At 45.6% G+C, this 25691-nt stretch overlaps 1 protein-coding gene across 4 annotated transcripts in view; it reads left to right on the plus strand.

Moving 5' to 3' along the window:
- Positions 1-8488: 8488 nt before the first annotated feature.
- KMT2D (lysine methyltransferase 2D) overlaps positions 8489-25691 on the plus strand; it is a 99108-nt gene continuing 81905 nt past the window's right edge. Inside the window, exons 1-5 of one of the 4 annotated variants that reach the window (XM_066617577.1) lie at positions 8489-8629; positions 9162-9517; positions 21850-21914; positions 23883-24012; positions 25401-25618. In XM_066617577.1, the coding sequence (XP_066473674.1) occupies positions 21866-21914; positions 23883-24012; positions 25401-25618 (397 nt within the window). In that variant the 5' untranslated portion in view covers positions 8489-8629; positions 9162-9517; positions 21850-21865. Of the gene's footprint in view, positions 9518-21849; positions 21915-23882; positions 24013-25400; positions 25619-25691 lie in introns of all 4 variants that reach the window. The other 3 variants (XM_066617580.1, XM_066617579.1, XM_066617578.1) reach the window with 3 other exon arrangements.

Here is a 25691-nt window from a genome sequence, read left to right on the forward strand (position 1 = left end):
CGTGCACGTTAAAACGTATCGCAGCATGATCACTGTTCCCCAATGGCTCAGTAATGTTTACATCTCTAACCAGGTCCTGCGTACCGCACAATATTAAATCCAGAGTCACCTGTCCTCTGGTGGGCTCCGTGACTAGCTGATCTAAGCCACAGTCATTTAGCACGTCAAGAAATCCGGTTTTCTTATCGTGACCAGAACACAAATTGACCCAGTCAATATGACGATAATTGAAGTCCCCCATGATTACAACCCTGTCCCTCCTTGTCACCTCCCTGATCTGTTTCCTCATTTCAAGGTCCCCAGTATTACATCGCTGCACAAGCCTGGTAATTTAACCCACAGAGATTCTACGGTGGAGTCGGACCCACCTTCAATCTCTACTTTGCTGGATTCTATCCCTTCCTTAACATAAAGGGTGATAGGAAAGCAGGTATGTTGTGCCTTTAGACCTGGTTAACAAGCGGAAAATAGTGAGTGCGCACTTCAGCTGCTAAGCATGCAATATCAACCCATTTTTGCCCAGCCCACAGGTTTACACCTTTGATCCCTGTTGCGTATATGAAACATTAGGCAGAAATGGCTCCAATTCACTTTAGTTATCAGGATCAAGCCCTACTGAACTCATTGGAATGTGCTCACAGGGAAGCAGCCAGCAGGTTTTCTGTCACTGGATACGGGAGGGGAAAGCATGTTGTGGAACTTCCCCTGCACCCCTCCTTGTCTTGATCACTGGGGGCTTCTCACAAACCTGGGTATCTAAACCCCTAAGATCCTGGATCCAGCACATTACATTCACCTAGCTGGGACCCACACTACTCTTGAACCAACCTCCTATGCTGTTGGTCTGTTTCAAGAATACATATCTTGCTGAAGTCTTGGTTCTGTTAATACTGTCTTCCAAGCCTCCTCTTGCTGAGAAATCAGCCAAAGGGTTGACATCTGCCCTAACTTTATTTGGAAACAGGAGCTCTGTTAGCAATTTTAACTTATCAGTGCAGCATGGAGTCTTGTCCTCCTAACACTTGCTCCAAAGGGACTTAAGGAGAGGTTATAATGCAATTCTGATAACGATTACTGTCACAATGATGTATCTTTGTGTCATTGAAATATATGGAAAGACCGCTATCTGCCAGAGAGGGAATATTAGAGATAGGTGTAATCCCACCCAGGAGATTCTCAGATCTGTATTTGGTTGGCTAAGTGGAAGTTGGTATTCAATCAGGATGAAGAACACTCTCATAGCTTTTCAAGCCTGCACTCTAACATTAATGACAACAGTCCAAAAAGGGGCCAGCATAATTTGGTATGGCAATAAATACATAATCAGGCACTCTCTAGAAAGGTAGAAATTGTATTTGATGCCTAATTCTATCCAACTTTCCAGCACTGCCCCAGCTGCAATGTTCCCTTAACTTGAGGCTTCTATGACTGCCCCCCGCCCCCACTGCAGGATGCAGCACACACCCCATTGGCATCGCTGCCTCAGTACTGGAACGTAGATAGGATGGGGCTCTTGATATCCTAATAAGTACCAATTTGGAATAATCATTGATAGTCTCTGTTCGATATACAGAATACATTTTTCATTTGTTCCCTGTTCTGAAAATGCCTATCAAACTGCAGTAAAAATGTCAAAAACCAATTTTTTGGTGATGACAAAAGATTGGAGCTGATCTAAATTCCACTTTTATTAAACAGTTCTAACTTTTAAAATAGCCCCAGTCAGTGCATTTTTTTCTCTGTGGCTCTTTGTTTTTCTCTGTAGAGAAAATGAGTGCATTCTAGCAGTTGTACCCTAGCCACTACTGCTCAAACATAGGCACGTAGTACCATTTCTATCTGGAAATAATCCATGTAATAACTTTTCAACCGAAGCTCTGCAAGAATGGCAGATGTAGGTCTTGCTAATCCCTTTCCTCTGAGAGCACCCATTTGTTAATCCCACTGTCCGTCTGTTGGCTTTCTCAGTGGGTCTATGGATCTCATCTCTGCACATACACACTCAATACCATGATCCTAATGGTACCCGTTTACCCTCCTTCCTGCATTTCCTTGTACCAAATTAAGCCTGTTTGCCCTGGCTGCCCATCTCTATGGACTGGCAAATTCTCAGCAGATCACTTCCCTGTCACATTTCTCCCGGCAAAGAAATGTGTTTCACAATATTGGTGCAAAACTGATCAAATTCAATCATTGTCAGTCTCGAATGAATGCATGTATGCACTCTTCTCTCCCATCATAGTTCCTAATCTTTTTCCACATCTCATTGGAGATTAGGATTGGAGCCGTACACAGCAAAACTGCTTTAAACTGATGCTTGCTCTTTGGCACAATGAATAAACATTCTAGGTATTTCTTTAAGGGAGACAGAACACGAGAGGTCTTATTTATGTAGGAACAGCAGACCAGTTTTTATGTCCAAGAGCAGGGTTCCCCTGCAGAGGATCAATTTCAGTGAAGTCATCTGAGGGATTCCATCCACAACATTTCTACATTAAGGGTTTGCCAAACCAAAAAGAACCATTAATGAAAACATGTTTATCTGAAACACCTGCATATTAGGTACATGTGTTCCTTGTCTAATGTCAGGCCAATTCATCCAAGTTTAAAAGAGTCACTCAATCCTTTGATCTGAGGATGGTCTTTAAAGGCAGAAAGAAAATTTCAGTGACTAATGCTACAAAACAAATACATATTCTGGATGTATATGTACAATGGGTACTTACATTTCCCTCTGAAAAAGTGGTATTTTTCCTTTAGCCTCTTAATTTATGCTTCATTTGCCCACTTCCTTAAGCTACCAACAGAGGAAATGCAGAATGTGGAACTAGACATATTCAGCTTCCTGAGAATATTGGCAATTGTTTTTGTATTTTAAAAGTATGTTTTGAATCCTCAGGGCTGCGAGGGCAAGCTTGTGAGCACCTAGGCAATGCCTAGTGAATCTCACAAGGCACAGCGATATGATTTCCAGTTGCTGGTGATGGGTCTTCAGGCTCATTGTCTCTTCCCATGACAGAAATAAATAAAATGGGAAAATAAGGGAAACCATGCAAATGTGCCCAGTTTGCATAATTTATATAGGCTACAACATACAGCTTTTCTTGGTGCACCATTTTAATTTTCTTGAAAGCACAGAGTGATAAATTTCAATTTACTTAAGGAGAACTCAACAAAAAACTTCTTGAAAAATTGGAAACCAATTATTGACTTTTTGGAACAGAGAGAAAATAATAATTTAATGTATTATGGATGTGAAGATTGGTTTTAAAGGATTAGATAATAATATAGACTAACATTTGTTAATGTTTAGACTTATATATATATAAGTAGAATTTTTTGGCTTCGCTCTTGCTACACCATGAGTATTGTTTATGTATTTATGTGTTTTATGTTTATTATAGTTTATTAAAAGAAAAAGAAAGCACAGAGTGATAAATTTCAAGTCATGGTGGAGATGCCTGTCAATGGCAGCTAGTTGTGATGAGGATGTGGAATCTTTGGGTTCAAAGGCCGCATCATGCATGCCAGAGTCCTCTTCGCAGGGAAGAGGACTATTTGCTCATGTGTTCCACTTCCAGCCTCCCAAAGACATCCAGTGGGCCACCATGAGAAACAGGACTCAAATGGCTTCTGGTCTGATTGAGTAGAGCTTTCTATGTGTTCGTGCTCCTTAATTTCCATTCCCTTCAGGTTCTTCAGAGGCAAGCAGGAGTTTTGCATCTTCAAGTGGACAATGTATCTGATACACTCAAGAAAGTAAAACATTACTCCTCCTGAAAAGCACATAACATGCTCCAGTTCTCAAAGTTCCAAGAAGTTACAGTGCAATCCTAGGCATGTCTACTCAGAAGTAAGTCCATTGTGTTCAATGGAGCTTGCCCTTGGGAAAGTGTGTCTAGCATTACAGCCTCTGTCATTTTTAGGCAGGATTACCTGCCCTTTAGCTCCAGAATAAAAACAGCCCTCTATTCCACCATATGCATACTTCTTGAAAAGCCGGTAGCGTCTTTTTTCTCTCTCCCTCAAATGGAAAATGAATTCCATATACTCTGGAAATCTCACATGGCAGATTTTCCCTGCAAACCATTCAGTGTCCTCAGCAGATCTCAAGAAAGTCATGGTGGAACCTGCATCAAAAACTCAGATTTGTCTAACTATAAGACAAGATGAAGTTCATAGTGTGTTGGTATGAAGCAACGAGCTGCCTTTATGGGCCACGTAAACATGCCATGCATGGAGCAAGACAATTGTGCAGCTGGTTCTGTGTTGTGTTCCTCCTGCTTCATGGCGCACGGTAAACTTTTTGAAATGCAGCCGTATGTGCGTTGCTCCAGAAATAGGAATCCCACTGAGCTCTGGCAAGCAGGGCTTTTGATCCTTACCTCTATGTGTCTCTAACAAAGCAGCTTTAATGCCCGCCCAAAGCTGTAGTTCTCAGGGTTCTTTGAAGGAAGCCCCACAGTTAAAGCAGCTACACTACATTATTGTGTAGATGTGCCCCATCTACACTGCTTGTGTTGTTGCTGCTTAAGCTGCTCTGTAGCATCAGGGGGCAGGACCCACTGAACACAGTGACAAAAGTGACTTACATCCATTGATTTGTGGTTCAGTCTCTTTATAAGCACTACTTTTTCCATTGATTTAAATCAAACCATTTCAAGCAACTTACCCAGAATTTATCACATTTTAATCCTACTCTTCTTGTATGGTGCTCAGGGTGCCCAATTCTCCCTCTGCCCATCTGATCCTCTCAACAGGTAGGTAGGTTAGGTTCAGGGATAGTGAGTGGCCCAGGGTCAGCCAGTGAGCTCAAGTTTGAGGGGAGATTTGATCCTGAGTCTCCCCCATCCTACTCTAACCATTATGCCACATTGAATACGGTGCACATGTATTATGCTGTTGATGATGGCCGGATCCCAAAGGATCTCCTCTATGGACAACTTGTGCAAGGAAAGCGCCCTACAGGTAGACCACAGCTGCAATACAAGGACATCTGCAAGAGGGATCTGAAGGCCTTAGGAGTGGACCTCAACAAGTGGGAAACCCTGGCCTCTGAGCGGCCCGCTTGGAGGCAGGCTGTGCAGCATGGCCTTTCCCAGTTTGAAGAGACACTTGGCCAACAGTCTGAGGCTAAGAGGCAAAGAAGGAAGGCCCATAGCCAGGGAGACAGACTGCACTTGCTCCCGTTGTGGAAGGGATTGTCACTCCCGAATTGGCCTTTTCAGCCACACTAGACGATGTTCCAAAACCACCTTTCAGAGCGCGATACCATAGTTTCTTGAGACTGAAGGTTGCCAACAAAAACTATTTTATTATATTGCATGCGTGCTGTCAACACAACCACATCTTGCCATATGCACCAGGCAACAAGATGTACATATTTGAGGATTTCATGTTCCTACCCAAGATTCTGTAAAGGTTATTTTGGTTTTTAAGTCACAACCTTATATACACTTACTGTCAAAGAAGCCTCATTGAACTCAGTGAGATTTTGCTTTATTTTTCATATGTGTAATGGCACCTTGTGTCTGATTTCCTGCAAGGTAGTTAACAAAATTATCACTCTAGGTAAGTCACATAAAACCAATTTGAAACCACAACGCACATAGCAGCAGCAATTTCTAGCCTGATTGACAGAAGACACAGACCCTTCTCAATACTTCCTGGTTAGAAATGCCTTCACTTGTTCCTCCCTCCCCACAGAAAGGGGGAGAGGGAGAGAGAGAGAGAGAGAGAGCACCAAGAAGTTTGTACACCTCATTTTTAACAATACAATATCAGAAAGAGAAGTTACTTGGAACAAACCACAGTGGCTGATACTAGAGAAAACGAGTTTATTTGAGACTAGACCATTTACAGTACTTACTGAGCAAACAGAATAAAGGCCCAGTTCTATCCAACTTCCCAGTGCTGATGCAGCTGTGCCAATGGAGTGTGTGCTGCATCCTGTGGTGGAGGGCAGTCATGGGGGCCTTTGTCCCCTTTCACTGTGGAAAGCCCCAAGCCCCACAATGGGGCTTCTCAAATCTGCCCTGGATATTTTGCCAGTGAAGAGAACCTCCGTGTTAGGCTGCAAAGTCTGACACTGAAGATAGGGTCTGGGGGACCAGAGCTTTGCCAATCCCACCCCCATCCCAGGCCGGTCCCTCCCCCATCCCACCCTTCCCCTGCCTGAAACGCCTCCCCTGCCCCAAAAGTCCTTACCACTGCTTTTTGTTTGCTCTGGTCAGCATCTGTCTGGCACTGGGCCTGATGCCAGCGCTCCCTACTTGGAGGGTTCTGTAAAAGTGCTTTATGGCAAATTTACAACATCCAGTGCCAGCACTCCAAATCCTTAGGATTGAGCTCAGAGTGACTAGAAGTGCAGCGAGTTTTTGGAAAGAGTACCTTAATATTAAAATAGTTCTTTGGCCCCGAAGTCTGGGTCTGAACAACTAATGCACCATAATTAAATAACATGCAGTTAAATAGTATAAGAGTAAAGAAGAGAGAAACAGACTATGAAAAGTATCGAGTTCAGCATCCAATGACATACTTTTAGGGAGTATGTCATACTTTTGACATACTAGCTTTTATAATTTTGGTAAAATACAAAACAAATGTTTAGTAAAAACACTGTAACAAAATGTTTGAATAAGTTCTGAAAAAACTCATATGCAAGAAGAAAAAAATATATTAATAATGGGCAAAACAAAGAAAAAACTCTCACCTACTATAGCAGTGGTTCCCAAACTGTGAGCTGCGGATCCCTGTGGAGCCACAGAAACCAACCAGGGGAGCCGTGGAATCCTTGTGAAAAACCCACCCCCTATACAATATATAGCTGTGTTTCTCAAACTGTGGGTTGGGACCCACTAGGTGGGTCGTGAGCCAATTTCAGGTGGGTCCCCATTCTTTTCAATATTTTATTTTTAATATATTAGACTTGATGCTACCATGGTACGTGACTGTATTTGAGTAAATGTGACAGATCTATTCTTTTAACAGGTTACGATGTATATGCTTTTAACAATGATAGTAAATGGGGCTTACTCCTGGGTAAGTATGGATCAGATTGCAGCCTAGGACAGTTAAAAATGTTCATGCTTGATGATGTCACTTCCGGTGGGTCCTGGTGCTAAAAGTTTGAGAACCACTGACGTATAGGATTGTAGCTCTAATAGGGAGCTGCAGCCAACTGTTGTCAGTTGAAAAAGTTTGGGAGTCGCTGTACTGTAGAGAAGGCGATGAGAAAAAGGAAATTAGAAGAGATTAAACACTTTGTAAGGATGGACACAAGAGATTAACAGCCCAATCCTATCCACACTTTCCTGGGTAGACATGCATAGACTTGGGCTCTGACTGCAATCCTATGCACACTTGCCTGGGAGTAAGCCCCATTGACTCTAATGGGACTTACTTCTGAGTAGACATGCATAGACTTGGGCGCTGGGGCTGCAGTCCTGTCCACACTTTCCTGGGAGTAAGCCCCATTGATTTTAATGGGACTTACTTCTGAGTAGACACGCATAGGATGGGGCTGTATGTAAGCTGCTGCGCCAGTTTAAACGCGTGCCTGGGGGTGAAAGTGAGAAACCAGCAGGGATTGGAAAGTGCTTCTTCATTCTGACAAACCATAAAGAAGTGGCTCATCCTGGAGAGGTGGAACATGAGAGGAAAGGTGCTGCGGATCAAGTGGAGAGACTTCGCTGGGCCACGATGGACCCAGAGTCCACCACGTGGGGGACCTGCGCTCTCTTGAGCGCTTCCACCGCCTAAGGACGGACGACCCCGCTGGAGAGGCCGCCCGGAGAACTCCCTGGGAAAGCCGCGATCGCCGCTGGGGGGCGCGGCGGGACCTGCTTCAGGAGAGGCTGCGAGGTCCTGGAGGCAAGTGCCTGATGGGCGAGCGCCCCCTCTGGAGGCAGCGGGAGCCCGCGGTGCCCGGCAGGTCCTCTGCCTCCTCGCTCTTGCTCGGGCAGGGCCGGGCCGGCTGCTCCCCCGCCCTCGCTGGAACGGCACCTGTCCCGCGTTCCCTGCTGCGCCCTCGCAAAGGGCCCTCTGAACCTGTCCCACGTGCTTCTGGAGCAGCCCGGTGCGGGCAGGGGAGGGTTAACGCCGGCGCAGGGATCCCCAGCCGAGCGTGCACGGAGACTCCGTACGGACGCATCTCTCACTTCCCCAAACGCCATTTCTGCGTGTCCTTCCGCCATCGGGCTCCATCACAAAAATAAGTGCGGGGCTTCTTCTTTTTCCCCATACACCCCACCATCTCGAGGAAAAGGCGAGGGGGGGAAACGAGGTCCCGCCTAGAGCTCTCCGCTTCGGCCCGAAAGGGGCAGAGAGAGGTGGGGCGAGGGGGAAACCGGAGGGGGGACGAGTCCGTAACTCCGGGATCCCACCCTCCCTTTGCACAGGAGGAGGAGGAGGAGGAGGAGGGAGGGGGAGGTTAAGCAAACCCGGAGCTGGCCCAGCAGGACCTACTTTCCTCTCTGAAAATGGCTGCCTCGGTGAACACTTTCTGTTCAATTCCTTGAAGCCCTTCGCTGGGAGGGAGAGAAGCAGAGGGGGCGAAGCCCGGCCTGCAGATGCGTCTCGGAGCCCTTTCCTCCGCTGGAGCTGAGGACTAGGGGGAAGCGGGAAGGAGGTGAGAGGCGCGCAGAAAGGCCAGGGAAGGAGAAAGAGGAGGCCTGGAGCAGGAGGCAGGGAGGAGGCTGAGCGAAGAGGGGACCCCCAGCCCAAGAGGGGTGGGCGGCTGCAGCCGGGCGCGTTTGGGAAGGTCCGTTGGACCCGAGAGTGGCGACGATGCCCCCGAGCTGAGGGCTCGTCCCGGCGCTGTGTGTGTGTGTTGGGAAAGGGCGTCGATTCACCCGCGGAGAAGTCTGAACGTTCCATCCGGAGAGAAAGTCTGAACGTTCTGTCGCCCCCTCCTCCACTCGCTCCTCTCCCCCCCCCCGCCCCGGGAAGTCTCAGCGTTCCATCCAGCGGGGTTCCGTTCTCCTGCGTTCCACCCGGCCTCGGAGTGAGCGTTCGAACGTTCTATTGGAGGGGGGGGGCCTGGAGCGCCTTGTGCTCCGAGAGAGGTGGCGAGGGGCAGCCGAGAGAGAGGCCTTCCGCGCTGGATGCGTCTGCTGGAAGATCAAAGGCAAACCCGGAGCTCCCTTTGTGTGTCCTCCTAGGGATCTTACCGCTCGCTGGGCTTATTTGGGAACCCTCGGCTGCCGCGGTGGAAGGAAGCACAGCTCTCCCCTCCCCTCCCCACACAAGGGGGCTGGGCGTCCGGGTTTTTTTTCCTGGGTGGAAACATCCTCGGATATTGGCTTGAGCATCCTTTGCAAACCTGGTCTTTTTCGGTGCTGGCTTTTTTCCCTCTTGGAAGTAAAAGTCCCACATCCTTATTTTTTTCCAAGAGGAGGAGGCAGGCGCCAGCCTTTTCTTTTTCCCCTTTCTCGGTTTTTCTGGATCATGGTTTCTGCTGTGTCTCGCCGATGGATTTTGCCGGGTGAAGATTTCTGGGTCGCCTTCTAGAAGAGAGGTAGGTGAGGATCCCCTCCCCCCGTTTTCCTAGAGCACGACCCAACCCTCGTCTCAGCCTCCTTGAGCCTGCCTCTGTTTTGGGGAGGGGGTGCCTTGACCTTCGTCTTTGAAACCTTACTGATTTCTGTGTAGGATTCTGCTGCGTGAAATCGGTCTGGCGAAAGCAGCGAGGAAGGGTGGGTGGTGAGGGGCCACTGGGAGAAGCGGGCTGAACACGGTCTCCTCCGTAGGCCAGGCCTCTGTTGCCTTTATAAATAAACGATGGGGAGAAAATGGCTCTCGCATCCTTCCTGTTGAGAGAATGCTGCTGTGTAATGGGGGGGCGACCTGTTCATTCTTGAACAAATACAGATCTGTTGGTATGTTTTGCACAGTGATGGAGTCCACAGGGAGCTGTATTTGTTTTGGGCTGTAGTTGTCTTATTACCCCCATTTAATTTTACTAGAGGGGAATGGGATTGGAGAGAAAGTGTTTATTAACAACTCCTTAGAGGTTTGAAGTTATTCCCCCCACTCCCTCCCTCCCTCCGCCAGATTCTTTTTCCCTAGTGTATCTTCCCCCCCCCCCATTGCATTTCTATTCAGTGTCATTTAGAACCCAGATTAGAACAGTGGTGTTAATTTGTAGCTTGTGTGCAGCGACATTACCAGTAGGCACTTCTGAACACAGTTGCTTAAAGTGCAAGTTTTCATGTGAATGCATGCTTTAAGGTGTCCAGTGTCTGCTTGCCTGTGACTGGATGTAGACTGACACCCTTCTCCCCCCCTTTAAAAATTGCCATCCTCTGTGGAATACGTTAAGCGTCCTTTTCTCTCGCTCAATGCACACTTTCCCAAAGCAGCCCTGTGGCAAGGCCTACTTTGCTCAGCAGTCCTCCAGAGATCAGAGCAGCCTGCATGGGATTATGGAGGAGTCCAAAGGGATTTGCTGGGAGAGGAAGGGGTTGGGGGGAGAGAGAGAGAGGAGGAGGATTGTGTTGGCATTTTCTCGCTTTCCAAGCCAGCATTTTCTGAAGTGGCATATGGCTGGGTACATTAGGATGGGATGCCTCTGTGTAATTCCTCCCTCAAGATGCTGAAATGTGAGGTTCTTGGTTTTGGCTCCTCTGAAAAACTGTTGGTCTGCTGGTATAAGAATCTGGCTCTTTCCTAGTGAGCAGAGTTTCCTGTTCTAATTGGGTGGGTGGGGGGTAGAGAAAAGAGGACTCATTGAGCTTTGCATTTCTGTGAAGCGTATGTATCTCTTCCCATTCTTTGGCTGTTCCAGGGGACTTTGTAGGCTACACCTGTTGCATTCTTTGTTACCTTTCACAGTTGGGTCTCAGCCCCTACAAACAGGGAGAATCTCTGCTCTTTCTTGACAGCAGGGGTGGAGTGGGGAGGAAAAGAGAAGCTGATTTGCAAGTTGCTTGTGGAAGGCAGTGGAATTTGCCCCCCTCCAGAATATGCTCATAAAGGGACAAAGCATGCCTGGGTTTGTACTGGATGACCAGATGCTGGCTGAACACCATTACTTGAATATTTTTAGAGGTGCATATATACTGCTGTGGATGGCTGGATCATTGGTACTAAATATCTGTTTTGAGAGATGCAGATATTTGTAGAGAGGGGCAATTGCATTGTTAAACACATTTTTTTAAAAATTCCTTATTGCCAAATCTTCAAGGGGTGGGTGGGTGTGTGTGTGTGTGTGTGTGTGTAAATTTTGCAGCTGTGAGAGACTTAGCTTGATTTATAGTACATCTCTTGTAACTGATGTAGTTGTCTCAATTGGAGATTTGGTGATAGTTTGGAACTTCCAAAGGGTTCCAGTCAAGCTACAGAAATGCGTTCATTCCTCTCCTGTTTAACACTTGTGAAATTAGTTCTGTATTCATCTTAACCTCTATTGTCCAAGTGTTATCTTCCTTTGATTTCCTTGCTTAACTGGGTAAAATGGGAAGGAGATGAATGCTAGATCCCACAACTTTACTTCCTTTCTACCAACCACTGTTTTTCTCTAAATCTTGAAGAAGGTAAAGGCTTCATGGAAAAACAGCCCAATACAAATATACAACTTTCTGAATTTCCAAACAAAATCATGAACCTTACGGTCAGTTTTATAATCTGCAGTATATGTTGGAGATTATTGCCTCTTGGAGGCAATTTGCTTGAGCTGAAGCCTAAAATGCTGTGGGCAGAAGGTCCTGTTCTGTTGATTAAACAAGAGCAGAAGCCCAGGCTCTAAGAATTGGTACCAGGTCATCATATCTCCTGCCAGCCATAGCAGCTGATGCTCTTCATCCCTGTTCACTTCTATGCTTGAATAGAGTTCTCCTTCCTATGCTTGTACATGCTTAGGTTTCATCAGGATAAGGTTCTTGGTCTAAATCCTGGAATCCCCAATATTAAAGGTTCCACAGATAGGATTTTGTTCCAGAGTACACATGCCAGCTCCTTAGCTCAGGGGTGTCAAACATAAGACCCCTGGGCTGAAAGCAGCCCTTAGAAGCAATTTATCTGGCCCTTGTTATAATTGGGCTCTCCCAGCTTGATAATTGGGCTCTCTCATATCTTGAAAAAATGAACAAGATTTGCAAATTTTCTCTTTTCATTTGAATCTAATGAGTTTCTGTGTGAGAACAAACTGCTTATTTCTGACCATCATCTGCTTAATGATGTCATTTTCTGTTTAATGACATCACTTCTGGCCCTCAGCAGGCACTGTGAATGCTAACTTTGGCCTTTGTATGAAAAAAGTTTGACACTCCTGCCTTAGCTTGTTAGTTGCATAAACCAGTTGCCCATTATGGAACCTGGTGATTCCATTGTGAGCTTCTCTTGAGGAACCACAGGTTCAAGGAATCTAGTTTGTCTCTCTTGTGTCAAAATGTGAACAGTATTAAGTCTTTAGTTCCATAATACTCCTGAAGAGGTTACTGTTTACATGTGGGGAATAAAGGCAGAGAGATGTATCATGGCCTGTATGGAGAGTCTGTGGCCAAATCAGAGTTTGCATGCTTGACCTGCACTTTATTCATTGAAAGACATGGGTTTTTGTTCAAGACAAGTGCTACAGGAGGGTTAGGAGAGAGCAAATGGAATTGACTTGACATTTGAGAATATGCTAAGCTATGTATGCTCAATTTATTTAATACATTTCTACCCAGTGCTTTCCCTCCTGTTAGGGTGTGGTTCAAGGCAGCTAACAATTTAAAAAGAATAATGAAAGTCAAAAATATATATATATATAAAATAGTGCATTCAAGTTGACTAAAAAAAACAGCAGTGGCAAAATAACAATGCCCAACAATAATTTCTGGCCCAACAATGCCAGAAATCAAGATGGCAGGAGAAAAGCTAACTGAAATAAAAGTTTTTCAGCCAGTGCTGCAGGTGCAGTAGTGATGGTGCCAACCTCATTCTTCTAGATGAGGAAATTCCATCTTATGGGTGCCACCACTGAGAAAACCCTTTCATTTGCTACCATCAGATATGCTTCCATTGGTGGACGAATGTCTCTGATTATCCTGGGGGAGAGAGTTTCATGGTTTTGCTCTTGTTCTCCTGTGGCGTCTAGGCTACAGACTTGATACCAGTTGAAATTTTCCAGCATTTCCCCCCTTCCATGTGATGTTTGTGAGCAGGGATTTGTAGTTTTGTGGGTTTGAAAAATTACGTTGAAGATATCAAGTTTCCTCGCTGAGGACTGTAGCTCCTAAAGTTCTGGGGTGATGGGGGAGATGTGTGGTTGACATTTATGTCTGTGGTGTATATATTTCCCCAGTTTCTCAGTATAAGTTCAACCCATTGATGCAGCATCTTTTATGGTGACAGTCTTTGGACTGAATTTAATTTGGATTTTTGGGTTGGTTTAAATAAAAGCATTGGTTTAAGCTTTAATGCTCTATGCTGAATCTCCATGATGAGGACTTAATTTTGTATTTGCTTGCTGAAAAGTTGCATGGCTGTCTGACTTGGTGGTCTACCAAGGAGATCTTTTGGTAGGCAGTAACAAATGTGGCATGAAGGAGTTGTCCTTGGTGAAGGCTTGAGAAAACTTTCTTCTTTTTTGTTTTACATTGTAAACTTTTTTTTTGCTCTGGTTATGAGGTACTAGCTTTCCTGCATCTTGTAATAACACAAGATGTTCAAACCTAACTTTTCTTATTTATGACATTTGGATTCCATTTTTCATTCAAGAAACTTGAAGGCACTTACTTCAGAGTAGGTACATAGAATTTTGCTATGTTCCATTCTGTTTAATAGGGCTTACTCCCAAGAAAGCTTGTAGGATTGCAGCTTAAATAATGGTCTATCCCAGCAGTTTTCAAACTGTCAGGGAGAGTTGGAGCTGCAGTAAGTGTGTGTGGGGGCAGGGGGGATGCAGCCACGTGATCTGCTGAATTGTGTTGCTTTGGAGGGACGCAGGGGCTTGCTGCCACTTTCCAGAGCTTGCAGCAGCCTCCCAAGGGTGCAGGGAGCCCCCGTGCCAGCCTCCGCAGAGACCCTCCCCATGCTACAGAGACCCCCAAAATTGCGACCACTTCTGGTTTTGCGTTCTCAACACAAGTGGTTCTCAACGCCCCAGTTTGAGATCCACTGATCTATCCTATCTTGTCATCACAACAATCATGTGAGGTAGGTTAGCTTTAGATTGTCCCATCCTTACCCTTGAGCTTCTTGGCTAAGTGAGGATTTGAACCCGGATTATCTGACACCTGTTCCAACACTCTACCATTACACTACACTGGCTAGCTGAGTGAGTGTAGTTGGGTGAAAGGACCATGCCTGGCAAATTCTATTGCACTTCCATCTTTCCCCCCCCCCCCCCAAAAGATTGATTTACGCATTTATGATGTACAGGTATATGCAAGCCCAAATGAAACCTGTTTTATTCCATAAGGCCCTGGAATCATTAAGGTCCACTTCATGTGTTAAGGAAACTGCTTTCATGAAGTCAGTCCATAAGCTGAAGTTGCTCTGACTCAGAACTAAGATAGTCAAGTTAACATAGAATTTATCAGTATCCTGAATATACTTGTGGCTGTAGTTGTAAGTTACTACAACTCAGGTAGCCAACATGTTTGGAACTAAAAGGTAGGGCTGCAGTGTTTGGTCAGTTGATCAATAAAAATATGCCCCCAGTTAAATTATCAGGCAATAATATTTTTTTTGAAATGTGAATTTTTATACAGAAATCGGCAGCAACATTAGCTGGTAGGCATAATCTTAAGAGTGCATTTGCCCTCCTGCCTTGCAGAGATGGAAATGCCTTTTCCAAGTATACTTCAGCTTTACATGTGAGCATCCTTTAAAAATGTTTAGTCCTGTGCAGATGTGTTCAGTTTCTGAAAACCCACATGACTGACAGATGAAGATTTTTTGAATGGATGACAGTCTTTTTGGAATGAATGATCTTGAGCTATAGGCGAGAATAGGTTCTGTGAAACTAAAAGCTGGATCAAGGGGCTTGGTCAACCCAAGTACCTGCTGCAGTATTGCCATTTTAGCATGTACTGAGATCAAGGCCACTTAGATGTCAGATGGACTTGGGAGAAGCCATCACTATGGATCCATAACTTTGGGATCTGTAAGGAAAAGGAGAATGTTGTAATGGTGGTTACCTAACACCTGGTCTTGGTGCTCTCCTTCTGTGTTGGGGACTGAATGAAAGGGAAACCTCCACACGTGTGACTAGGCCTCCTGAAAGAGCAGGTTCTAGGAATCTTTTCTGCCTTTTCAGTATTTATGGAAGACTTCCATTGGCATCACATCCATGAGGGCAGTACGTTTCACCTTTGGAAAACGTTGGTACTGCCTTTCTTGAATAGATGGAAGTTCTGAAGGTGGATTTTAGAACCATTAAACTACAATGGGATGGCATTATTTATCTCGATTGGATTTGGTTGCTGTGTTCTGCACTAGCTAGCAGTAGCCACAGGAATTTGGATTACATGAAAAGTCCTAAGGTGTTTCTCTCCTTGTGAATGTAACTGAGAGGGTAATTTCGACCAATCTCAAAACACATAGACGAACAAGCCTTGCTGAGGGAGAATTAGCATGGCTTCTGTAAGGGTAAGTCTTCCCTCACAAACCTTATAGAATTCTTTGAAAAGGTCATCAGGCATGTGGATGTGGGAGAACCCGTGGACATTATATATCTGGACTTTCAGAAGGCGTTCGACACGGTCCCTCACCAAAGGCTACTGAAAAAACTCCACAGTCAAGGAATTAGAGGGCAGGTCCTCTCCAGGAGTGAGACCTGGTTGAAGACCAGGAAACAGAGAGTGGGTGTCAGTGGGCAATTTTCACAATGGAGAGAGGTGAAAAGCGGTGTGCCCCAAGGATCTGTCCTGGGACCGGTGCTCTTCAACCTCTTCATAAATGACCTAGAGACAGGGTTGAGCAGTGAGGTGGCTACGTTTGCAGACACCAAACTTTTCCGAGTGGTGAAGACCAGAAGTGATTGTGAGGAGCTCCAGAAGGATCTCTCCAGACTGGCAGAATGGGCAGCAAAATGGCAGATGCGCTTCAATGTCAGTAAGTGTAAGGTCATGCACATTGGGGCAAAAATATAGGCTGATTTTAGAAATGGGCTATGTCAGATGCAAGGGAGGGCACCAGGAGCCAGGTCTCTTGTTATCTGGTGTGCTCCCTGGGGCATTTGGTGGGCCGCTGTGAGATACTGGAAGCTGGACTAGATGGGCCTATGGCCTGATCCAGTGGGGCTGTTCTTATGTTCAATAGGGCCCAGGTCTGTTTGAACTGTGTAGATCAGGGTGTCCAAACATTTTGATAGGAGGGCCACGTCATCTCTGACACTATGTCAGGGGCTGGGAAAAAATAATTTACATTTAAAATTTGAATAAAATTACATAAATGAATATATTAGAGATGGAACTTATATGAATGAATAAAAGTCTTGCAGTAGCTGAAGGTCTATAAAAGGCCTTGCACAAAACAATGTCAGCCTTTTCTTTGCTGCCACTGCTGCATCACAGATGTGAAACAGCAAGTAGTGGAGGGAGCCCTCGTCCCATGGCTCAGGTGAGAGGTCAAACAGTCATCCTTACACTGAGAGCAGTTGCTTCAGGCAGGCACGAGCTCCAGCAAGTCTCCGGAGGGCCAGAGGGTAATTGGAGACTGGGAGCTCCCTGAGGGCCACAAGTGGCCGCCGGGCTGGGGTTTGGGCACCCCTGGTGTAGACGAACAGCATCCTGTTTTCTGCCCAGAAGGTTTTGGAGAGCTGCTGCAAACCTTGGAACACTGATATAATATACTCTTACTTTGTACCAACTACACTTTTAAGTAGAGCATATTAATTGTAGGGAACACAATACTTGTTATACTTGAGTCCTGCTGGCTGTCAGTTTTGTTTCTGTGTTAAATTGACAATACTAATACCAACTTTAAAAGCCACTTACAGTCTAGACCCAGGGATTCTAGGGGGAGAGGAATGCTATCCTCAAGAGCTTTCCTTCTCATTGAGCTCTGGGGACAAAAACCTTTTAGTAGATCCACTATCTATTAGGCTGCTGCCACTTTCAGATGGCCTTTTTGGTAGTGCTCCCCTGTTCTGCCAGATTCCCAATCCAAGCTCCACCTGGAGAATTATGCCCACTTTTAGCTAATTAGCTCCACTTCTTTCCTCAAAAATGACCCTGGTTGTGCCCTGCAGTACTGCTGGACCCCACCACCAGGGTAGCTCACCTGTTTAACCTACAGAGGTCCTCCTTCCTGCCAGCAGCCTCCCACCACTACAGCAGCCCCTTGGTCCTCAGCAGGTCTTGGGCACAGCAGTCAGTCTTAGTGTCTCCAGCAGCTTCCAAAGTCCATTCACACATCAGTCCATTAGCCATCAGTTCCTCAGTCCATGTCTCTAGTCTGTCCTTCCTCAAGTTTTCCTCCTTCTACTACCCATATCAAACTCTCCCTTCATCAGGTGCTTTTATGCCTGAGGGCCCTATTGCCTTCAAGTGGCTGCAGCTGTGCAGCACACTCTGCTGGATGCCCAGGCCTTACCCTTAAAGGGACCACTGCTGATACCACATCTACCTCCTCCCAGAACTTCCAGGATTCCAATACACCCCCCCCCCATTTTTGGTGCCCAAGCCCAGTGTGAGATCCAGGAGGTTGATCCTTTTAAATGATCTGTCAATTCATCTTCTTTAGGCAAGCCTTTTTTGGCGAGGGTGTTTCATTGAGCTCATGCTCTTTCCTTTTTTAATCTATTTGATAAGGATTGGCGTTTTGTATTTCTTATTTTTATCTCCCAGCTCTTCCTCTGCTACATTTTTCTACATCCTTGAACATTTTGGAATCCTCAAGGGAAATGAGAACCAGGGTTTTCATCATCTAAGAGTGGAAATGGTTAGATTTACTCAGGAGATTGACGGCAGCATCTTGTTTTTGTTTGGACAAATTGATGGGATAGTTGTGTGAGACCACCTAGGCAATGTGAGCCTGGTTTTCTACTCTGCCATCAAATGGCAAAGAGAACTTGGAAGATTCATTTTCAGCAGTAGTCTTCAACCTTTTCAGAACTGAGATTCCCCTTTAATGCCAATCTTCTATATGGGACCTGCTTATGTTTTACCATATGTCCATCTTTCTCAGTCTGTTCTCTTTAAACTTCAGAGAGAAAATGGCGTTCCTGACCTCACGTTAGCTTGGAGTGCTATCTAGTTATGGATAGAGGTGGGGACAAAATGGTGTTAATGAAATAATAATAATGATGATGATGATGAAATAAAAGCACATAACATTACTTTTTGCACCTCTAACTTTGGGAAACACCGCAATCCACCAAAAAAAACTCATTTTCTCCCACCTCTACTTATGGGTCATATGTAAGTTGAAAGCTAATGACTTAGGACCCAAACCCATGGTTGTATTCTTTGGCTCCAGAATAATGCATCCAGCACAACTGTCACCGCTACTTTTGCACTCAAATGCCAGCATTCAAATTAGAATACTTTGCGTGCCGTGAGTGCCAAGAAGGAGAGAATCTACCTTTCAGTCTTTCTTTCGCAACTCTACATACAGGAGGGATTAAAGTGTATCAAGAGTCTCTCCACACAAGACTTAAGCATGATCTCCAAGTTGCTCTGGCCCTTAGTCTGGTCTTTCATGTGGAGTTACTGACTTTCCATTGCTTTCTAATACCACAATCCACATGTCTTGATGGAGGAGCCTACCTTGACTGTGAAGGCAAGGATTGGTGGAACTGAGCTTTGGGGGCTTGGGGTGTTTGGGCTCAGGAAGATGTCCCAGTGAAGCAGAAGAACCCCTCCCTTCAAGAAAGGGACATTCCCTGTAGGATAGCTGAGGGTTCCGCAGACGCTATGGCAACAGGACTGGCTTGGGCTGTGCTATGAAACTAGGAGCAGAGGCCAGTAAGTGAGGGACATTTTAGGGGGCAGAAAAGTGAATTGATGCATTGGGGCAGGAGAAAGAAGAGAAGCCATTTGGCCTCCTTGTTCTTTCCCAGACCCAAAAACGATGCTGGAGGTTACTGGAGGTTAAGGGAGAGTTGGATTTTCCTTTCTTCCAAAGCTTGGAAGAAAGGAAAAATTGGAAGAATTGAACCAGAATTTTTTGCCTAGAATTTGTACTTTAGGTCTGAATAAGGGAAAGCAACAACCCCCCTGCCTTTCATAAGGCCTTGATCAGTGCTGCCCGTGTGTATTTCCTGTAAATTCTTTCTTGGTGTCTGTTGCACTCTCTGATAGACCTCCCTCACCCCAAAACACAGAGGAACTGAATGCACATCTGGATCATGTTCAGGAATGCTGGTTCCCAGTTCTTTTCTTTATCCACCTTTACTCCATTTCAGACCCAGAATAATATTGTCAGAGTTCGTACGTGACCCCTTGAGGGATAGTCTTCATTGTATAACCCTTGGCTAGGCCTGCAGCTTTGTGGCAACCATCTTTTTTTCCTATCCTCTCCCACCCATTTATGTGTGAACCTGGTAGTTTGGGGGAGGGAGGTGTTGGAGTAGTATCTACTGGATGTTTGCTTCTGCTGCTTGCTGTCTTCTCTGAAGGTTTTAATTGGTCAGTCTGCACAACTGAGCAAGGAACTGTACTATTATACTTGCTGGTGGCATCCTGTCTCAAGCAACAGCTTCTTCACAATCACCCAGCTCTCTCCTCAAGAATTGTTGCATTTTGATATGCCCACTCATCTGTCTGTTCCATCTTTTGGGTTATAGCAGGGCCCCAGCCTGGGGGCCAGATGTGGCCCACAGTGAGCCTCTATGTGGCCTGTGGCCAGCCTCTGGTCCCCTGAGAGCCTTTGACCCACTCGACTGAACATGAGGGTGTTCTGAGGACCAGGGAATGCCTTCTAAAGGCCTAAAAAAAAATCATTACCTGGTTTAAAAAAAAAATGGAATCAACTTTTTGTGCTCTCAGAAGGCCTTAGAAGGCTTTCTGAGGGTCAAGGAGGTCACTCTGGCCCTCAAAACATGCTCCAGGTGTTTCCTGTGATGTGCTGGTTCTCAAGTATTTACTGTTGTATATTTGAGTAAGCTGCTTGGGAGATGGTAGAATGGGAGTCCATTCATCTGTGCTTTATTTCTGTGGTGTGTGTTGGTGCTTGGAGACATCCTGGAAATTTCAGCCCCTTCATTCATTAATTCATTCAAGCTCCATCTCTGATGTATATATTTAAATTTTATATTTAAACTTTAATTTTTTGCATCCCTCAACACCATGCCAGATATTTGATGTGGCCCTCTGGCTGAAAAGTTTGGAGACCTCTGGGTTATAGCAGTGAACAAAATCACCTTATCTGGCCTGATGGTAGAGGCTTCCAGCAAGTGGTCTACTCCTTGTAGATGGTTTTGGGTGGTTGTCACCAGGAGCCAGACCAGATGCCACAATTGCTGCGGCTTCTTATGTCACTATTTGGGATGCAAAATCTACATTAGAAGTGCTGAAGAGAGAGAAGCTGGAATATGTAGCAAGGAAATTGTGGAACACTAGCCTGGGCAGTGATAGTTTCTTGATATAGTCGGTAAATTTTCATGCTGTCGGGGATGAGTATGAAACTAAGAGAAATATTCACATGAAGCTTCATGCTGTAGCTCAAAAAGACCTTTAATTTGGCTGTGTGTAGGGATCTTGCTCGAATCCTTGCTTCTTGATTCTGTCAAGGTGGGTCCTCTTGTAACTGAAGGACCCAAAGGCAAATGTGAAACTTCCCATCCTACCTTTGGTTATAGTACTTGGAGAGGTCTATTCTTTGTGTCTTGGAGTTTCCTGAGAGGGAAAGGGTTTGAATTGCTCATCATCCTTTTCCTCCTCTTCTGCAGGGCACAGAATCTCTGTTCCCTAGCTTGTCCCCTCCTCCCATCTCTTAAGATTAATATCTGTCTGAAAAGATTATGGCTGGAAGGGTATTTACATAGCACTGAATTAGCATTCCTAGAGTTTGGAGGCTTCTTGGAATTTTGCATCTTGATATTTGTGGTGGTGTCTCATTGAGTGATGGTATTTTTGTACAAGGAGCTGGGGAACTATAGCATTTTGGTCACTGCCCTTAAGTTAAATAGTAATGGGGGGATGTATTCTCCATATTTGACTGGAGGACTAACAAGGCATGGCCTCTCTCCCCTGCTACTCCCTGAGAGTAGTCATTTGTTTGTCCTAATTTGATAGAAAATTGAGAGAATGTCTGGAAATGATTAGTTCCAGGAAGTAGTGAGAAACAGAATTACCTATGTGGCATTATCTGAACTTAGTAAGAACTAAAGACTTACCACATGTTTAAGAATCTAGTATCTGCTTTGGAATTTGTCATCTGGAGAAATTTACCTTTCATGTTGTTTCAAATGTTTCCAGTCCTCTTTGTCATGTAGAAAAGTTTAGGAAAATGTGGACAGGATTGCTTAGGGTACTATTGATCTGGGCTTCTGGCACAAGTCGTAAGTGGCTTTCCTTCTCAGCTACTATTTCTTATCTTGTTGTCTGTACTGTTCCTCCAGCCCCAATCTTCATGCCCTTAGGTCTTTTGATGCTTGCCTCCAGATCCACTTGTTTAGAAAGCAGTGTGGATTATATATATAATTTGTAAATAAATATAATTTGTACCACTGAGTTCTTGTTTTTAATACAGAGTCTTGATTTTTCTTTTGGTACCAAATGTGCTTTGTATCAGCTCAGCAGGCCTGAACACAGCAACCAGCTAATGTGGCAGGGATGGGGTGGGGGCTTATGTTTATGCAGTATTTGTGGCATCTCTTGAAATCCACCGAAATGTATTTATATTGTGAGTAAAAGATGTAGGTTCTGCATTGTACTGAGGAAAAGGTCTGACAAACTGTTTCTCTCTTTTCACCAGGTCTCTTGGAGACAGGATGGATGATCAGAAACCTCCTGGTGAGGACAAAGAGTCTGACACCCCAGGTAGGTGCTCCCATTTTGGTTGCTGCTGTTGATGAGCAGATTTACCTGCAGTAATGCAATGTGGGGTTTTGTGGATGTGGCTATTTCCCTCCTCCCCAAAACGTGCAGGCTGCTGGCTCAGAATTCCTTGCCACCAGCACTTTACCTTGCTCAGCATTCTTTGTAGTTTTGGGAAGGTTTGGGAAGTCCCCAGAACCAGGGGACATCCACTAAAATTGAGTGTTGGGCGGGTTAGGACAGACAAAAGAAAATATTTCTTTACTCAGCGTGTGGCTGGTCTGTGGAACTCCTTGCCACAGGATGTGGTGCTGGCGTCTAGCCTAGATGCCTTTAAAAGGGGATTGGACAAGTTTCTGGAGGAAAAATCCATTATGGGGTACAAGCCATGATGTGTATGTGCAACCTCCTGATTTTAGAAGTGGGCTATGTCAGATGCAAGGGAGGGCACCAGGATGAGGTCTCTTGTTATCTGGTGTGCTCCCTGGGGCATTTGGTGGGCCGCTGTGAGATACTGGAAGCTGGACTAGATGGGCCTATGGCCTGATCCAGTGGGGCTGTTCTTATGTTCTTAAGGTGGCAATTGCATGTTTCTCCTCCTAGACACCCATTGTACAAAGCACTTCTGGGCCAGACTCTGCATCATAGCCAAATAAGTAGTGCTCTGGAAGTGGGAGGCACGTGCTCCTAAGTCTCAGAAGTGAACCAGTCCCCCTACCTGACTCTGTAAAACTGAAAAGCTAGTGGAGGGAGGCGTGTCAGGTTCAATGGTTGAATGCTAAGATCTGATGCCAGTCCTGCTAGGACTGCACTGGTCGAGCTAGTGGTAGATCTTGATTATCTGCCACGTTAATAGTCTAAAACATGGAATTCAGTTTTCTTGCTCTCAGTCCAGTACTGATTTATGGATATATATGTGCTTTGACATGTCTGTTTTCCATATTACAACGTTGGAAGGTTGGTGTACTCTTGCAGAGCAATAACGCTGGAAAAATTCAAATGTCAAGAAAGACACATGAATATCTAGTAGCTTTTTGACATTTGGCTTCCCCTCCCATGTTTTTCATGGGTTGAAAAATATGGGAGGTGCCTGAGCTATTTGCATGTTTTCATTTGGAAGGAAGAAATTGGATGCGAGAGTTCCTGTGGAGCGGAATGGAAACACAAGAAATAGTGCTGCAGGCTGGCGTCATTGTGCTTACCTCTAGGCAAAACTGTGCCTTCATCTGCCTCCCCTTAAATGTACAAGTGGCCATTTCGCTAAAGGGTGAAAGACTATAAGATCCTAAAGCTTTGATTAGTGTCTTTCCTTGTGGACTGAATGAACTGCTCTGTGTTAGGTCTGGGAAGGATATCTTTGTTACTGGCTTTGTGGCTACACATGACATGACTAAAGGTGGTTACTTGCCTATGAGGTTACCCCAGTGACTGGTTTCTGCACTGTTTTTATGGAGCAGAGAATATTTCCCATTTTTTCCTCCACAAGGGAGATTGTAATCAGTGGTAGATAAATATTACTGCAACAAATGCCTGAGGGAAACCTCTGACTTCTCTGCTTTTTGTGGAGCAGAGGTCCCTCAAAATCTGTAGTGGTTTCACCACATCAGACTAACACAGTGACACCCTTTGAAAAGTTGATAATCTCTCGATCAACTTGTCTTGCATCGTGTCCTGATTTTGTAGCGCTTTCCTCTGCTTCTATTCTCTGTTGCTGCTGCTGCTGCTGCTGGTAGAGGTTGGGGAAATACTCCTCATAACCATGTTTAGGATGTTGGGTAAGTTGAACTAGATTTCCTGAATGGGGGAAGTCAACTGTGGCACGGCAACCTTTTTTGGCAACACCCCCACATGCTTTGTAATATGCAGATCTATCCTTAGTGAACTCAGCCGATGAGGCTGGGAGCATGACATGGCAAGCAGTGGACTCTACATTCAGTCACTCGGCCCATGTTCTGACAGTTTCTCTTACAGCAGATGGAATTGTGTCCTCTGAAGAGAAGGGCAGTGTGGAAGCTGATCCCCTGAAGCCACCAGAAGAGGCCCCTGTGAAAGAGACAGTGGAAGAAGCGGAAGCTAAAGAGGAACCACCCCTCACCTCCAGGTGAGAGCCCAGTGGCTTGCTTCTGAAGTTTGAGAGGGACTTGTGTGAGTAGCGGGAGGAAAATCATACTGTGGTAGGGATTGATTCAGAGCCAAGGCGGTGAAAATGAGAGGAAGGAGGGGCCGTGTTGGATGTGGTCCTTGGCTGACTCCCACTGGAGGCCCAAGTGGCAGTGGTGGTCACGGGACTGTTGGGCCCTCAGCAACCTGGCGCAGACACTGAAGAGGCATAGGCAATTGCTACAAGAGCAAAAACTCTTCTCTAACTCTATTGCAGGGTCGTGTTGTGGACTAACAAGAACAGCCCCCTTTCACTGTTGCCTTTCTATGAATATTTTTTTCTCCTCTTTTGGCTCGAAGTAATCAAATAGTCCTTTTTCTTTCATCTTTAGATTGCTTTTCCTCACAAGAAAGTGTCACCTGCTGAATTGACTTGATTGTTCTTTGTTTTATCTTTGAGGAAACTTTAATTCCTTTATTCTGAGTAGAAAGATTCAGAAGGGTAATGGCTGAGAAAGCTACATGAGCAGTAGGGCCTGAAAGCAGAGGGAAGAAGATTAGTAGTTACAGGATATAATTCATCCCTCTCTTTGCATGCTCAGAGAGCAGTGTGTGGAGGCCTCTACATGCAGCAAAACAATGAACAAGCAAGATTTAGATTCCGGCCTAAATGAAAAGGTCTTAAGGATGCAGTAAAAACACAGCAGGGCAGTGGGGAAGGCTAGACGATCCCACGGGGCAGGGATCTAGGGCCTAGGCACCTCCACAGAGAAGACCCTCTCCTGTATTCCCACCAAATGGTCCACACAAGAGAGCTGCTTGTGGTCAAACTCGGTGGAGTATCCAGCTGGAGCAAGGCTGCAAGGGGAAGGGGTTCCTTCATGCCCCTGCTAGGGCTAATTGCTAGTGAGGAAGAAGGAGCCTCCTAACCCTAAGCTACCTGGTCTGTACATTACTGGCCCCTAGAGTTGTCAAAGGGTGTTGGTCTGGTTGGCCCCTTCCTTGCTCTTTGAGCCACAACCTGTAAGCAATGCATTTTAGAGGCTTCCTCCCACCACGGGCTGTTCCAGTGTCCTGCACAGGAACTGACATCTGTGTGTACATGCACACTGCCCAGCCTTTGCACGCATATCTGCGCATCATTTTATGTCAGGTGAGTCAGTATTAGAGGAAGTCAGCATGAAGGATGCTTAAAGGACTGGTGGGTTGAGGTACTCTCAGGATTGGGAGATCTCAGCATCTGGATCAGAATTGATTCCTTTGGGAAAAGACAATGTTTTGGATGTTGCCATTTGTGCAAGCTGAGGAGGTATTTCTCCCATGCTGCTGATGGGCACGTGCCTTCATATCTCTTGCAATGACAGTCTCTTCCTCCTGTCTTCTTCCCAGCTCTCCGCCCAAGCGCTGTGCGTTCTGTAACTGCAGCAAGTGGAGCCTGCATGGGCAGCAGGAGCTGTTACGTTTTGATCCAGCACCTGAGTGGGCAGAAGATCTTTCTGACCCATTGGAAGGGAAGCAGCCTGGATCCGCAGAGGCTGGAGGTGATGACCATACCATGATAGGCTTTCCAGATGGGGTGTCGGTGCGAGAGGTGTTTGAGCCAACGGGTGAGTGGTAGACAAGGAGAAGCATTCACTCAAGGATGTCCTGGCTTGGTACTTTGACATTCCCCCCACCAAT

This window comes from Tiliqua scincoides, chromosome 2 (assembly GCF_035046505.1).
Source record: "Tiliqua scincoides isolate rTilSci1 chromosome 2, rTilSci1.hap2, whole genome shotgun sequence".
NCBI lineage: Eukaryota > Metazoa > Chordata > Lepidosauria > Squamata > Scincidae > Tiliqua > Tiliqua scincoides.